Source organism: Mustelus asterias, chromosome 4, assembly GCF_964213995.1.
Source record: "Mustelus asterias chromosome 4, sMusAst1.hap1.1, whole genome shotgun sequence".
NCBI classification, from domain to species: domain Eukaryota; kingdom Metazoa; phylum Chordata; class Chondrichthyes; order Carcharhiniformes; family Triakidae; genus Mustelus; species Mustelus asterias.
In genome coordinates this window covers 95,510,792-95,527,642 of record NC_135804.1, presented here as the reverse complement: position 1 = coordinate 95,527,642, position 16,851 = coordinate 95,510,792, and the positions used below count along the sequence as shown (strand labels likewise).

The window sequence follows — 16,851 nt, the reverse complement described above, 5'->3', positions numbered from 1 at the left end:
TGCTGAAGGTGGAAAGGACAGTGTACTCTGGTGTCCAACACCAAGAGTGGCTCGGTAACACCACTATTGACTTAGGACAAATCCATTAGACTGAGTGTGTGGCATGTGGTGAGGGAACCAACGGGAGGGAAGAACCTTCTTGAACTTGCCCTCACCAGACTGTCTGTCCATGATGGCATTGACAGGAGTGACCATCACTAGGTCCTTATGAAGTTCCACCTTGAGGATACCTTCAGTTGTGTGGTGTGGTAATACAATTGTGCTGAATGGAATAGATTTCAAACAGATCTAGCAATTCAAATCCTGGCACCCACGAGGCGTTGTTAGTAATCGGCAGGATTGTTTTCCACCAAATTGAACCTCATGGCCTGGAATATTTCCCATGTTGCCATAACAATCGAGCCAGGGTATCAACGTTGGTTCAAGGAAGAATGCAGGAGGGCATGCCAGAAGCAGCACCAGCCATACCTGAAAATGAGGTCAACCTGGTAAAGGTACAACTCTCACTGTTTGGCATGCAATTGGTCCAAAGCAGCATGTGATAAGAGCCAACTGATCCCATAACCAGTGGTTCAGACCTAAGCTCTGCTATCCTGTCACATCCTGTTGTGAATTGTGATGGACAATTAACTCACTGGAGAGCAGGGTCCACAAATATCCTATCAATGGTTGGGGAGCTCCACACAAAGCAAAAGACAAAGCTGAAGCAATTGCAGCCATCTTTAGTCAGAAGTGCCTGTTACGTGATCCATTACTGCCTCCTCTGGAGGTCCCCAGAATCTCATGCCAATTGGATTCACTCCCACTTGTATCAAGAAATGGCTGCAAATATTGGATGCTGTGAAGGCAATAAGCCCTGACAACATTCCAGTACAGCTACAACACTGGCATCTACTTGGCAATTGGAAAATTGCCCAGGTATGTCTTGTGTCTATGTTAGACACCAGCCTAAACACTTTGTGCCCCATCAGTCTACTCTTCTCATTAGCAATGATGATGGGGGTTGTTTATGAACTATCAGGCAGCACTTAGTCAGCAATACTCTGCTCACTGGTGATGAGTTTAGGTTCTGCTGGGGCCACCTGGCTCTGGACCTCATTACAGCCTTGGTCCAAAAATGGACGAGAGTTGAACTCATGAAGTGAGGGTGATTGGCCGTGACATCAAAGGAACATTTGACTGAATGTGGTACAAAGGAATCCTAGCAATATTGAAGTCAATGGGAATCGGTGGAGTAAACTCTCCAGTGGTTGGCATCATCGAAGATAGATTGTCGTTGTCAGAGGTCCTGGGACATTACTGTAGGGGTTCCTCGGGGTTTGGTCCTGGTCCAGCTATCTTCAGCTGCTTCATCGATGTCCTTCCCTTCATCGTTTCAGGTTGGAAGTGGGGATGATTTCAAAATGTTCAGCATTTGTGACAACTCAGATTCCGAAGCAAGTTGTGTCTATACGCAGCAAGATCTGAGCAACATCTGATGAATGGCGCCACAAGTGCCAGGGTATGACCATCTCTGACGAGCAGATCTAACCATCTCTTGATATTGAATGGCAGTGTCATTGCCACATCCCTCATTATCAACACCTGATGGTTCTCATAGAGCAGAAGCTTAACTAGACCAGCCATATAAAAGCTATGGCAACAAGAGCAGGTCAGAGGCTGGAAATCCAGTGGCGAGTAACCCCCTGAAGCTTGTCCACTATCTGCCAGGCACAAGTCAGGACTGTGATGGAATACTCTCCACTTGCCTCGGTGAGTGCAGCTCCACTGACATTCGGAAGCTTCACAACACCAGGTTAAAGTCCAACAGGGGCCTATAAAGACACAAACTCAATTTACAAAATAATGGTTGGAATGCGAGTCTTTACAGGTAATCAAGTCTTAAAGGTACAGACAATGTGAGTGGAGAGAGGGTTAAATACAGGTTAAAGAGATGTGTATTGTCTCCAGCCGGGACAGCTGTTGCCTGGGCTTGCAAAATCTCACTAACTGTCCTGGCTGGAGACAATACACATCTCTTTAACCTGTGCTTAATGCTCTCTCCACTCACATTGTCTGTACCTTTAAGACTTGATTACCTGTAAAGACTCGCATTCCAACCATTATTTTGTAAATTGAGTTTGTGTCTATATATGCCCCGTTTGTGAACAGAACTCCCACTTACCTGAGGAAGGAGCAGTGCTTCGAAGGCTAGTGGCTTTTGCTCCCAAATAAACCTGTTGGACTTTAACCTGGTGTTGTGAGACTTCTTACTGTGTTTACCCCAGTCCAATGCCGGCATCTCAACATCATTCAGAAGCTTGACATGCCATGCAGGACAAAGCAACCCACTTGATTGGCAGTATATCCACAGTGGCAGCAGTGTGGATCATATGCATGATGCACTGCAGTAACTTGTCACATCTCCCTCAACAGCACCTTCTAAACCCATGACCGCCACCATCAAGATCAAGTGCAGCAGACACTGGGAAAGAATACCACTGACCACTTCTCCAAGCCACCCATTATCTGGACTTGGATATATATTATTGTTCCTTCACGATGGCTGAATCAAATTCCTATAACTCCCTAACAGCACAGTGGGTTTACCTATGCAACGTGGATGTAGAGGTTCAAGAAGTTGGCTTATCTCTAGTAGCGTCTCGAGGGGCAATTATAAATGGGAAACCAATCCTAGCCTTGCGGTTGTTGTCTACATCCCGTTAAATTTTTTAAGGAAGGGCTCATGGATTTGGAAGACATATTAACATGGATAGAGAAAGCTAGAAGTAGGAATAAATAGCACATTTTTAATTGTCAGGCTGCATAGAACAGATTTGAGTCTTTGGCTATGTGCAAAATATGTTAATGACTTAGACAAACATACCTAAATTTGTTCAAGGCTAGATGAATGTAAGCTGTGAGGAGGGCACAGGCTGCAAAAAGATATACTGGTTAAATGAGTTGGCAATAAGATGGCAAATGAGGCATGATATGAGGAAGTTCACTATGGTCGTAAGAATAGAAAAGCAGAATATTTTGAAGGTGTGACATTGAAGTTCAGAGGAGTTGGATGTGATGATGTTCAAGGAGCAACTAAGTTAGTGACGTATAGCAAGCATTTAGGAAGATGAAAGTTGCAAGTCATCCTTTATTGCAAAGGGAATGGAGTACACGCATTAAGAAGTTTTGCTATAATTGGCTCGGGCTTTGGTGAGACTTCACGTGGAATACTGTGCACAGTATTGGTCTCTCTTTTTAAGCAGCTGTATACTTGCATTGGTGATTTGTTCCTGGGGTGAGAGGATTATCCTCTGATACGTTTAGTAAATTGAATGTGTATTCAAGAATGAGTTGTGATCTTATTGAAACAGCTTCTGAAGCGACTTGACAGAGTAGTCACTGAGGTTGTTTGCGCGAGCTGGGAAGATTAACTATGATTGTACTGAATGGTGGCGCACTTCTTATGTTGGAAGAGAAGAATTGTAGGTGATTGGATAGAGGTCTTTTAATTAATTCAGTGGACTGAGTAGACGTGAACCAAATATTTCCACTTGTGGGAGAATCCAAAACCAGGACCACAAATACAAGGTAGTTACTACTCCGCCCAATAAGGATATTGGGATAGCTGTTAAAATGTTCTCATTTTAAACACTTGCAAAGTAGTTGAGGCAAATAGCTTGAATACTTTCCAAAGGAAATTAGACAAGTACAGGAGAATAAATGGAATAGAAAGACATGCTAAAATACAAATGGAATGGGAGGAGACAGATGTAAAGTATAAATATCACCTCTGATTAGTTGGGCCAAATGTTCTTTTTGTGCTGTGTATTTTATGCAATTTTTGATTCACTAACTCCTCCAGTCAGGGAAAGTTATACACTTGATCTGCACTGTGACTGCCGCGTTTTCACCGATTCTCCCACCAAGCTGGTGAGTGCATGTCATTTTGTTCCCAGGCCAGTTTAACCGTATCTTTAACCACTAGTGTGATATTTTTTATGCAAGTGATCAAGTTGGAAATACTTTTTGCCATGAATTTCTACACCGCCCAGCTGGCTCAGATAATGGGACTCAGTCCTCGGATCCTTGTTTCAAGCCCCAAGTGATGTTTCTTGTTAATTTTGCCAAAGAGAAACTACACTGTTAAGAGCACTAATTGGGGTTGCTGGGGGTAAATATGTACATTTCTCTCCCAGACATCTTGTATTCACTACCTGAATAAATAATTGACATTAAAATTGCAGTATGTTTTCACATTAACAAATTTTGTTGTAAATGAGGCAGTTAGCAAAATAAAAGCATAATTTAGTGGCAGAAAGCAGAGCTGTACTTCAAAGCATCTCTCACTTTAATCTACGCATGTGCAGAAAGTGCTCGCCTTGTGTTGTGGCACAAATAAATGTGTTCTTGTGTGAATGTTTGTAACAAAAAAAGAAAAATCAAATTTACTTGTTTTCAAATTGCCATTAAATCACAGTTGATAGCAAACTACTTCATGATGAAAGCCCACTTGTTCAAAGTCGCAATTTTAATAAGTGGTTTATAATCATTTTAAATCATGGCCCAGTCACATTGGGCAGCCTCTTTTTTTAATATTTGTACCCCCATTTGTTGATACTTCATAGTTTGCAGAAAATTACCAGTCCTGGGGACTGACCACGGCCAAAAAGCTCGATGCTTGATCCAGTATCTTGTTATCCAATATAATGTAAAATAATTACTTTGGTGACTCAAATAAAATGAAGATAAATAGATGCAGACAGACCTCTATTTTGGGCTGGAGGTGAGTTTAACCTATTGTGTGATTTCAATTTATTACCAAAATTGCTTTCACTTTGGTTGAACAAGATGGAAAACCAGGAAAACCTTTTTGTGGGTCCTTGGGGGTGCATATGCACAGATACCTTAAGATGGCAGTACTGGTAGATAAGGTGATTAAGAAGGCATATGTGATACTTGCCTTGATTAGCTGAAGCATAGAATACAAGAACAGGGAGGTCATGCTTTAACCAGTGGGCATGGATTTAAGGTGAGAGTGGAACTGAGGAAAATGGCGGGAATCTGGAACTCGATGTTAGAAACTCAACATTAAGTAATTATTCACTTGCATTGCCTTAACCTCTGGGGCCGAAGGACAAGTGCTGGAAAGTGGGACTGCTCTAGTCAGATCTTTGACTGGCATGGACCCGATAGGCTGAATCATATCCTCCTTCTATGCTGTAAACATCTATGAATTATGTGACCAGCCCTGTTAATTTTGCTGCTCATCATCTTCCAAACTGTAATGTTTCAAAACTGATGGTGTGCTTGTTTTAATACAGGATTCTTAGTCTTTTAAAGACCCAAGTCAGACCATATCATGTACCTGGGTCGAACAGTTATCCCTACGCTTTGTAACCCAAAGTAAATTTTGCCATGTCTCCTTTTCCCCCACCAAGTTTCATTGGCATGGACAGATTGTGCACTCGCACCTGCAACAGCCAAGTATAGTGAATATGACTATGTTGTCTCTGGCTCATGTGTTTAAGAGGCCCCCAGTGCAATGATTGCATGGTATTGGATACATAACCTAGCCTCTTAGCCAGCAAGATAGTTGTAGGCATGATAGTTTCCATCTCCTGTCTACACATGGAACCCTTGTGCCAGAATGGGAGAAAGCCATTCAATTCCTCCGGTCTGTTGTAGCATTGTTAGTTTATGCCTGACTATTCATACTCAACCTAAAAGTCATGTAAACTTCATTTGCACCACCATTCATACTCTCTTGTGGCGGAGAGTTCTAGATTTATCTTGTGCTTTGTGATTTCACTTCTGAATGGTTGGGCTCTTATTTTGAAGTAAACCCTGGTATAGTTTTGGTTAATTTGTACTGTATTGCCAAAAAGCCAGTGTATCCATTCTGAAGATGCTGTTCCCAAAGTGACCTAAAAGTCGAGTCCTGACCAATGCTGTATACAACAGTGGCATAACTTAGTCATTTTTGTATTTCAGACTAAACTTCCTTATTACTCTTAGTTGCAGTATAGAATCATTCAGGGAATATATACAATTGAAGTGTTCTGGTGCAAAAATAATATTTAAGCCACTTGTAAGCAGATGTATAGCCAGGCACCACCAGGCTCTTGATTTGAATGATCTTCTCTTCCAATATGGTTCCCATTTTGCTCTTGGTGATTTTAGTATGAATGTGTTGATCTGATGCTGCTGTTTCTTTCCAGGGGATGATGAGGTGACTTATCTTTGAATTTTATTTTCGGGTAAGCATGAGAGCTGCCTTGTTACTTTCCATTTTTGAAGTGGAGGTACAATTCCAGAGGCTAGAGTTCAGATTATATTTGGAGGGCATTGAGTGGCCTGATTTGTGGGGTTGTATTTTAGAACAATATTTTAATTGTGTGACTGAAAATTCACGTCTACTCATTTTGATTATAGGAAACTAGAACCCTGGCTGAAATTGCAAAGGCGGAACTTGATGATACTACACTAAGAGGGAGACAGATAAGAATTCGATTTGCAACACATGGTGCTGCTCTCACCGTGAAGAATCTTCCTCAGTTTGTATCAAATGAGTTGTTGGATGAGGCTTTCTCTATCTTTGGACCAGTGGAGAGAGCAGTGGTGATCGTAGATGACCGTGGAAAGCCAACTGGTAAAGGCATTGTAGAATTTGCAGCAAAACCTGCAGCACGCAAGGCTCTGGACAGATGTACAGATGGTGCATTCTTATTGACAGCGTGAGTAATGAGAATAAAAATGTGGGGGTGGGTGGGTGGCAGAGTTTGCAGACAAGAGTATTTTGTTTTGCACTTTTTAGTAGTTTCATCTTACTTCATTAAGTTCATTGATGGAAGTGAGTGGAAATCCCATTTAGAAACATAGAAACATTTGTTGTAGTGTTAAGCCCTAGACAGTAGGTACTAGGTTACGTTCCTGACTTTATTATGAGCTGATCTTGTTTGGTGTCCTACACTTGGCCTAAGTGCTTGGGGGGGGGGGGGGGGGGGTTAAAGAAGTGTGAATCTGTTTGGATACTCTTAGAAATTGGATGCATGGAAAATGGTACCAAGGAATGCTTTATTCCTTCAGAACATCTGGTAACACATTACTGCTTTTGGTTAATGTATCTTAGTTTGTCTGCCTTAGCAAAGCTGGTTTTAGTTTGGTTTATGGAAATAGGTTAGTTAGTAAAAAAAAAATTGTTAATGTTGTGTCCCTGAATATTGATTTCCTGAAGTTTCAAGCCAGTTCCTCTTTTGGCTTTTAATCCACTATGTTTCACTATAAAAGTGTAAAGTCGAGATAGCTATTCACAATCTACTCAGAAAACTGTTCTGGAACACTAATGGAAGTGAGAACCCAGACTAGATGTTGCTGTCGTTGTTTGGGTCAGGGAGGTTCTGCTGAGGCAAATTCCAAAGATTCCTAGCTTTTTTCGTTGAGCACTGATAAGGCAAAGGGGAATCCAAAGAGCTTCTACAAATGCATGAAGGGCAAAAGAGTAACAAGAGGCCCGACTCTCTCCTTAAAGGATCAACAAGGTAATCTATGTGAGGACCCACAAAAAATGGATGAGATTCTAAATTAATATTTTTCATCAGTATTTACTGTTGAGAAAGGCATGTACGTTAGGGAACTTGGGGAATAAATAGTGATGTCTTGAGGAATGAACATATAACAGAAGGAGGTGCTGGTAGTCTTAAAACTCATCAAGGTAGATAATTCCCTGGGACCTGATGAAATGTATCCCAGGACGTTGTGGGAGGCTATGGAGGAAATTGTGAGTCCCCTAGTAGGGATATTTGAATCATCGACAGCCACAGGTGAGGTGCCTGAAGATTGGAGGGTAGCAAATGTTGTGCCTTTGTTTTAGAAGAACTGCAGGGAAAAGCCTGGGAACTACAGGTCAGTGAGCCTAATTTCTGTAGTGGGTAAGTTGTTAGGTATTTTGAGAGACAGGATCTAAAGGCATTTTTAGGGACAGTCAGCATGGTTTTGAGTGAAAAATCTTGTCTCACGAATTTCTTTGAGTTTTTTGAAGGGGTAACCAAGTAGATGAGGGCAGTGCAGTCAGCTTTGTCTACATGGACTTTAGCAAGGCCTTTGACAAGGTACCGCATGGTAGGTTGTTGCATTAGGTTAAATCTTACAGGATCCAGGGTGAGGTAGCCAATTGGATACAAAATTGTCTTGACGACAGAAGCCAGAGGGTGGTTTCGAGGGTTGTTTTTCGAACTGGAGGCCTGAGACCAGCGGTGTGCCTCAGGGATCGGTGCTGGGTCCACTGTTATTTGTCATTTATTTTAATGATTTGGATGAGAATTTAAGAGGCATGGTTAGTAAGTTTGTAGATTACACCGAGATTGGTGGCATAGTGGAGAATGAAGAAGGTTATCTAGGATTGGAGCGGGATCTTGATCAATTGGGCCGATGAATGGCAGGTGGTGTATTTTGGCTGATCAAATTGGGACAGGATCTACTCGGTTAATGGTAAGGTGTTTGGGAGAGAGTACAGGTTCATAGCTCCTTGAAAGTGAAGTCACAGGTGTACAGGGTGGTGAAGAAGGCATTCGGTATGCTTGGTTTCGTTCGCCAGAGCATTGAATACAGGAGTTGAGACGTCTTGTTGAAATTGTACAAGACATAAGGCCACACTTGGAATACTGTGTACAGTTCTCGTCACCCTATTATAGAAAGGATATTATTAAATTAGAAAGAGTGCAGAAAAGATTTACTTAGGATGCTACCGGAACTTGATGGTTTGAGTTACAAGGAGAGGCTGGATAGACAGGGACTTGTAAAAAAATACCTTTCCAATTCAATCAAATCAAGTCCAATTCAGAGTCTCGACAAGTTGAGACATTTCTGATCCAAGCTGACAAGACAGGGCAAGTGACCATTTACCCTGTCCTGGGCCTGATCTACATGAGCCAAGCTGATTGGAGGAGGGGCAGGACTTCCTCCTCCAAGGCTTGATCTCATTTGCATCTTAGCCAAAAGGCCGAGATGCCGCTTTTAAAAATTGCTTCATATGAATATGAAGCTTCAATGTAACCTAATGACGTCAACCAAGTGCAGCATCCGATCCACACTACACTTGATCTTAGCTAAAAGGCCGAGAAGCGACAGGGACTTTTTTCCCTGGAGCGTAGGAAGCTTAAGGGTGATCTTATAGAGGTCTATAAAATACTGAGGGGCATTGATAAAGTAGATAATCGATATCTATTCCCAAAGGGGCATCTAAATCTAGAGAGCATTGGTTTAAGTTGAGAGGGGAGAGCTACGAAAGGGTCCAGACGGGCAATATTTTCATGCACAGGGTGGTGAGAGACTGGAACAAGTTGCAAGAGGTAGTAGTAAAGGTGGGTATGATTTGGTCTTTTACAAAGCATTTAGACAGTTACATGGGTATAGAGGGATATGGGCCAAATGCGGGAAATTGGGACTAGCTTGGTGGTAAAAACTGGGCGGCATGAACAAGTTGGGCAGAAGGACCTATTTCCATGCTATAAACCTCTATGACCAGAGGTAATTAATTTATTCTGTGCATGTTCCCATTTTCCAAAATTATCCATTTTCTAAAACTATATTAAAACAAGATTTTATTTTCATGGCTAAAATAGCATTGCTAAAGTCTAATTACATACTCCCAAAGCTTTGAATTTAAACAAATTCCTCCCCACCTCCAAAACCATTAAGATTTGATTCATGGTACTATACCCACAGCTCAAGGCATTACGGCATAAAACTTGTTTTATTCTTTAGTGACGAGCAGAGAGTCAACCTGCTGATGTACAGATGATTTTGTCTTTATTTCCATAGCTAAAATATTAAAACCTTGGTAACAGTTTCATGATGGAATAAGATCATCTCTTTTCGCAGGCTTGTAAGCATGTTCGTTCATTTTTACATAACAAAGAACAGTACAGCACAGGAACAGGCCCTTCGGCCCTCCAAGCCCGCGCCGCTCCCTGGTCCAAACTAGACCATTCTTTTGTATCCCTCCATTCCCACTACGTTCATATGGCTGTCTAGATAAGTCTTAAACGTTCCCAGTGTGTCCGCCTCCACCACCTTGCCTGGCAGCGCATTCCAGGCCCCCACCACCCTCTGTGTAAAATATGCCCGTCTGATATCTGTGTTAAACCCCCCCCCCCCCTTCACCTTGAACCTATGACCCCTCGTGAACGTCACCACCGACCTGGGGAAAAGTTTCCCACCGTTCACCCTATCTATGCCTTTCATAATTTTATACACCTCTATTAAGTCTCCCCTCATCCTCCGTCTTTCCAGGGAGAACAACCCCAGTTTACCCAATCTCTCCTCATAACTAAGCCCCGCCATACCAGGTAACATCCTGGTAAACCTCCTCTGTACTCTCTCCAAAGCCTCCACGTCCTTCTGGTAGTGTGGCGACCAGAACTGGACGCAGTATTCTAGGTGCGGCCGAACCAACGTTCTATACATCTGCAACATCAGACCCCAACTTTTATACTCTATGCCCCGTCCTATAAAGGCAAGCATGCCATATGCCTTCTTCTCCACCTGTGACGTCACTTTCAAGGATCTGTGGACTTGCACACCCAGGTCCCTCTGCGTATCTACACCCTTTATGGTTCTGCCATTTATCGTATAGCTCCTCCCTACATTATTTCTACCAAAATGCATCACTTTGCATTTATCAGGATTGAACTCCATCTGCCATTTCTTTGCCCAAATTACCAGCCTATCTATATCCTTCTGTAGCTTCTTACAATGCTCCTCACCTATCTGCAAGTCCTGCCAATTTTGTGTCGTCCGCAAACTTACTGATCACCCCAGTTACACCTTCTTCCAGATAATTTATATAAATCACAAACAGCAGAGGTCCCAATACAGAGCCCTGCGGAACACCACTAGTCATAGGCCTCCAGCCGGAAAAAGACCCTTCCACTACCACCCTCTGTCTTCTGTGACCAAGCCAGTTCTCCACCCATCTAGCTACCTCCCCCTTTATCCCATGAAATCCAACCTTTTTCACCAGCCTACCATGAGGGACTTTGTCAAACGCTTTACTAAAGTCCATATAGACGACATCCACGGCCCTTCCCTCGTCAACCATTTTGGTCACTTCTTCAAAAAACTCCACCAGGTTAGTGAGGCATGACCTCCCTCTCACAAAACCATGCTGACTATCGTTAATGAGTTTATTCCTTTCTAAATGCGCATACATCCTATCTCTAAGAATCTTCTCCAACAACTTCCCCACCACGGACGTCAAGCTCACTGGCCTATAATTACCCGGGTTATCCTTCCTACCCTTCTTAAATAACGGGACCACATTAGCTATCCTAAGTGAAACATTTTGAATTTCAGTAATTGGTGTGACATACTACATTTTGCAATGCACTGTTCGTTGTTTAAAACTAGCATCCATATTTAATCTTTGTATTTTCCCATTTTTAGGTTTCCAAGACCTGTGACTGTTGAACCTTTTGATCAATGTGATGATGAAGATGGACTTCAAGAGAAATTGGTCCAGAAAAATCAACATTATCACAAGTATGTATTGACTATCAGTTGTTTTCAAAGATGCTCACGTTTCTGTCCCCTTCTAAAATCATGTAAGATTATGCTTGGGTTTGCATTTACAGAGTGCTTGATAGAATGTAAATGCGTGGATAAATTAGCCTGCATGTTGTTTGCGTGGTTGAGTGACTTGATGTGCTAAATAAAATTGAAGGCACAGGTTTGATTCCTCGAGTGGATAGTTATTTTTGTTGTGAAATTAAGTACTATCCATGGCTGCATAAAAGATGTGGCGATGCCGGCGTTAGACTGGGGTAAACACAGTAAGAAGTCTCACAACACCAGGTTAAAGTCCAACAGAAAGCCACCAGCCTTCGGAGCGCTGCCCCCTCATCAGGTGAGTGGGAGTTCTGTTCACAAACGGGGCATATAAAGACACTAACTCTATTTACAAAATAATGGTTGGAATGCACGTCTTTACAGGTAATCAAGTCTTAAAGGTACAGACAATGTGAGTGGAGAGAGGGTTAAGCACAGGTTAAAGAGATGTGTATTGTCTCCAGCCAGGACAGTTAGTGAGATTTTGCAAGCCCAGGCAAGTCGTGGGGGTTACAGATAGTGTGACATGAACCCAAGATCCCGGTTGAGGAACTTGGCTATCAGTCTCTGCTCAGCGACTCTGCGCTGTCGTGTGTCATGAAGACACAGACATCAAGTTTCTACAAAGATGCAAGAAAGCAGACAAGATACTGAAAGGACTACAGATCACGAGCCCACTCAGGTCAACCTATAACACAGACTACGCTGAGAGACTTTGCCGTCGCACCTCTCTCACATTCCTCAACCACCTCATTCATCAGCTCTACAACAAACGCCGCATCCTGGAAACCAAAATAGAGTCCATATTCTCAACTTGCGCTCAGGACACAGACCAGCTGCGAAACTCTGCCAAGCAGACGAGACAAAGGAACTGCACCATCTACATGCACGCCAAGAACAGGAAACTTGAGAAACTCTGCATCATCACCAGCAGCAACCAAGCCTCCCTCGGTACCACAGTAGAAAACAGTACCACTGCAGGGAAGTCCATTATCAACTTGCCGGACTACACACTTCAACCAGATGAAATCGAAGTTCTCAGCCGAGGGCTCAATTTCTGCCCCACCACCAAAATAGACCCCATCAGTCTTGCAGCAGACACAGACGAATTCATCAGGCGAATGAGGCTGCGGGAGTTCTTCCACAAACCCCAAGAGGCCAACAGCGAACACAATGAGACAGCCAATGAACCGGAACAGCCGACCGAGAGATCCGCAGTGCAGCAACCGAAGAGGAAAGAGTCAAATTGGACTCCTCCGGAAGGCCGCTGCCCTCGACTTGTCATGTATGCCCAAGCCGTCAGGAGGTGCGTCAACACCAGATTCATCAGACGCACTCACAAGACAGCCCCGAACATCACCCAAGCACAACGCAACGCCATCTGTGCTCTCAAGACCAACCGCAACATTGTCATCAAACCAGCAGACAAAGGAGGGGCCATTGTCATACTGAACAGAACGGATTACTGCAAAGAAGTGTACCGACAACTGAACAACGGGGAACATTACAGACAGTTACCCGCAGATCCGACCAAAGAACATACCCGTCAACTCAACAGACTGATCAAGACCTTTGATCCGGACCTTCAGAGCACCCTCTGTGCTCACATCCCACGTACTCCCCGCGTTGGAAATCTCTACTGCCTCCCGAAGATGCACGAGGCAAACACACCCGGCCGTCCCATCGTATCGGGCAATGGGACCCTGTGCGAGAACTTCTCTGGCTACGCCGAGGGCATCCTGAAACCCATTGTACAAAGAACCCCCAGCTTTTGTCGCGACACTACGGACTTCCTACAGAAACTCAGCAGACATGGAGCAGTTGAACCAGGAGCACTCCTTGTCACAATGGATGTCTCGGCACTCTACACCAGCATCCCCCACGACGATGGCATTGCTGCAACTGCCTCAGTACTCTACGCTGACAACTGTCAATCTCCAGATGCAATTTTACAACTCATCCGCTTCATCCTGGACCACAATGTCTTCACTTTCAACAACCAGTTCTTCATCCAGACACACGGAACAGCCATGGGGACCAGATTTGCACCTCAATATGCCAACATCTTCATGCACAGGTTCGAACAAGACCTCTTCACCGCACAGAACCTTCAGCCGATGCTATACACTAAATACATCGCTGACATTTTCTTCCTTTGGACTCATGGTGAACAATCACTGAAACAACTATATGATGACATCAACAAGTTCCATCCCACCATCGGACTCACCATGGACTACTCTCTGGAATCGGTTGCATTCTTGGACACATGCATCTCCATCAAGGACGGTCACCTCAGCACTTCACTGTACGGCAAGCCCATGGATAACCTCACGATGCTCCACTTATCCAGCTTCCACCTTAAACACGTTAAAGAAGCCATCCCCTACGGACAAGCCCTCCGTATACACAGGATCTGCTCAGATGAGGAGGATCGCAACAGACACCTCCAGACGCTGAAAGATGCCCTCATAAGAACAGGATATGGCGCTCGACTCATCGATCAACAGTTCCGACGTGCCACAGTGAAAAACCGCACCGACCTCCTCAAAAGACAAACACAGGACACGGTGGACAGAGTACCCATCGTCATCCAGTACTTCCCCGGAGTGGAGAAGCTACGACATCTTCTCCGGAGCCTTTAACATATCATTGAAGACGAACATCTCGCCAAGGCCATCCCCACACCCCCACTTCTTGCCTTCAAACAGACCATTGTCCGCCGCAAACTACCCAGCCTTCAGGAGAACAGTGATCACGACACGACACAACCCTGCCAAAGCAACCTCTGCAAGACGTGCCGGATCATCGACACGGATGCCATCATCTCATGTGAGAACACCATCCACCAGGTACACGGTACATACTCTTGCAACTCTGCCAACGTTGTCTACCTGATACGCTGCAGGAAAGGATGTCCCGAGGCATGGTACATTGGGGAGACCATGCAGATACTACAACAATGGATGAAGGAACACCGCTTGACAATCACCAGGCAAGATTGTTCTCTTCCTGTTGGGGAGCACTTCAGCGGTCAGGGGCATTCGGCCTCTGATCTTCGGGTAAGCGTTCTCCAAGGCGGCCTTCACGACACACGACAGCGCAGAGCCGCTGAGCAGAGACTGATGGCCAAGTTCCGCACACATGAGGGTGGCCTCAACCGGGATCTTGGGTTCATGTCACACTATCTGTAACCCCCATGACTTGCCTGGGCTTGCAAAATCTCACTAACTGTCCTGGCTGGAGACAATACACATCTCTTTAACCTGTGCTTAATCCTCTCTCCATTCACATTGTCTGTACCTTTAAGACTTGATTACCTGTAAAGACTCGCATTCCAACCATTATTTTGTAAATTGAGTTTGTGTCTTTATATGCCCTGTTTGTGAACAGAACTCCCACTTACCTGATGAAGGAGCAGTGCTCCGAAAGCTCGTGGCTTTTGCTACCAAATAAACCTGTTGGACTTTAACCTGGTGTTGTGAGACATCTTACTGTTCATAAAAGAGCAGCAGGTTGCTATAAATAAAATTTTAATACTTCTGTTTGTCATTTTGTCACCAAATTAAAAAGCCAGTTGAGTTGTCAAATTTATTATGTGTTGGCACAAAAGGTAGTATTGAAATTTATAGTGAGGAGGGGGGGAGTGGGGTAAAGACCCCTGTAAAACTTGAACATTGTCAAAATTAAGTTCCTACGTGAATAAGTTCATGTAGGGTTTGGTGAAACCTCTTGGTCCATCTTGTTTTCATTAAACTCCTTCTACAGAGTGGGTTTATCAAAAACAGGAAGGTGGGGAAGCTTGTAAAGGTTGTTTATCATGATTTGATGATAGAATGGTTTGGCAACAGGTCAACCTTATTTCCCCCCAAGCAAGACTAAATTGTAAGGGCCAAGTAAAGTAATCCTTAACCTTTTGTTTATGGTATTGTTTTGTTTTATCGATTTTATGTCGCAGCAATGTTAACTTGACCATTGCAGCAAAATCGTCAGTGAGCTAACCCTTGACCACCCGATTAAACTATTTTAGTAGCCACATCAATATTGTTACTTTGGCGATACGACTTTTTTCTTCGTATAATGTATAAACATTGGTTCTGCTTGTTTGTATGGAGGGAGTGCAGTTGAGATTACTTTGGCTTCTTGCCTTCAATTATGCTCGTCTGTCACTGTGATTTTTAAGGGAACGGGAACAGCCACCCAGATTTGCCCAGCATGGATCATTTGAGTATGAATATGCCATGAGGTGGAAGGCTCTGCTTGAAATGGAGAAACAGCAGCAGGAGCAAGTTGATAGAAACGTGAAAGAAGCACGAGAGAAGCTGGAAGTAGAACTGGAAGCTGCACGTCATGAACACCAAGTCATGCTCATGAGACAAGGTGGGTTGGGAAGATCGCAGTTGGTTTTTTGTGGCATGTCTAAAGGCATTGACTATTACTGGATAGAGATCATGAATGTGAAATGTGAATTTTCTGTCTACACCATTCTCTCTCCATCCTCTGCTTCCTTTCGATTTCTTTCCTTTACCCCCAGTCTGTGACCACCAAGGCTAGTTATAGACCCTAGACCGTATCAATTTAGATTGAATATTTGAGTCATTAGGTAAAGTATTGAAGGGAAAATTTTATAGGCTGCATCACAGACAGGAGGCCATTTGGACCATTGAACCTGTGCCAGTTCTTTGTCAAGTGTTAACCAATTAGTCCCATTCTCCCTTCTGTTCTTCCATAGTTTTTTTCGCTTGCAAGTGCATTTGCAGTTCCTTTTTTTTTCAAAGCTGCAGAATTTGCTTCACTACCCTTTCAGGCAATTCATTCCAGATGAAAAGACTTGCTGTCTTTTTCTTCACGTCACCTCTGGTTCTTTAACTCTCTCTTTTAGTTACTGACCTTTCTGCAATTTGTTATTTAATCTATTGAAACCATGTTAAGATTTCCCTTTCAAATCTCCCCATCTCTCTATCGTAAGAAGAACAATTCGACTTCTGCAGTCTCTCCACATAATTAACTTGTCATTCCTCTTGCCCACAAAATGTGATGCTCAAAATTGACCACTATACTGTAGTTGGGTACTGACCAGTGTTATATAAAAATAAAATAGAAGTGAAACAGCCTTGTTTTTGTACTTTTGTGTTCCTTTTCATAAAGTCAAGGATCCTGTATGCTGCTTTAAAAATGTTCTCAATTTTCTCTTGTCAGTTTCAGTTTGTGTACACTCCCATGGGTGTCTATTCTTGCACTCCCTTGAAAATGATATAATTTGGC

At 43.4% G+C, this 16,851-nt stretch overlaps 1 protein-coding gene across 2 annotated transcripts in view; it reads left to right on the top strand.

Moving 5' to 3' along the window:
- Nucleotides 1-16,851, top strand: part of LOC144492857 (paraspeckle component 1-like) — a 40,736-nt gene that overhangs the window by 8,438 nt on the left and 15,447 nt on the right. For both annotated transcript variants that reach the window (XM_078211380.1, XM_078211381.1), the window contains exons 3-5: nt 6,415-6,716; nt 11,425-11,520; nt 15,770-15,966. In XM_078211380.1, coding sequence (XP_078067506.1) covers nt 6,415-6,716; nt 11,425-11,520; nt 15,770-15,966 — 595 coding nt within the window. The remainder of the gene's footprint in view (nt 1-6,414; nt 6,717-11,424; nt 11,521-15,769; nt 15,967-16,851) is intronic.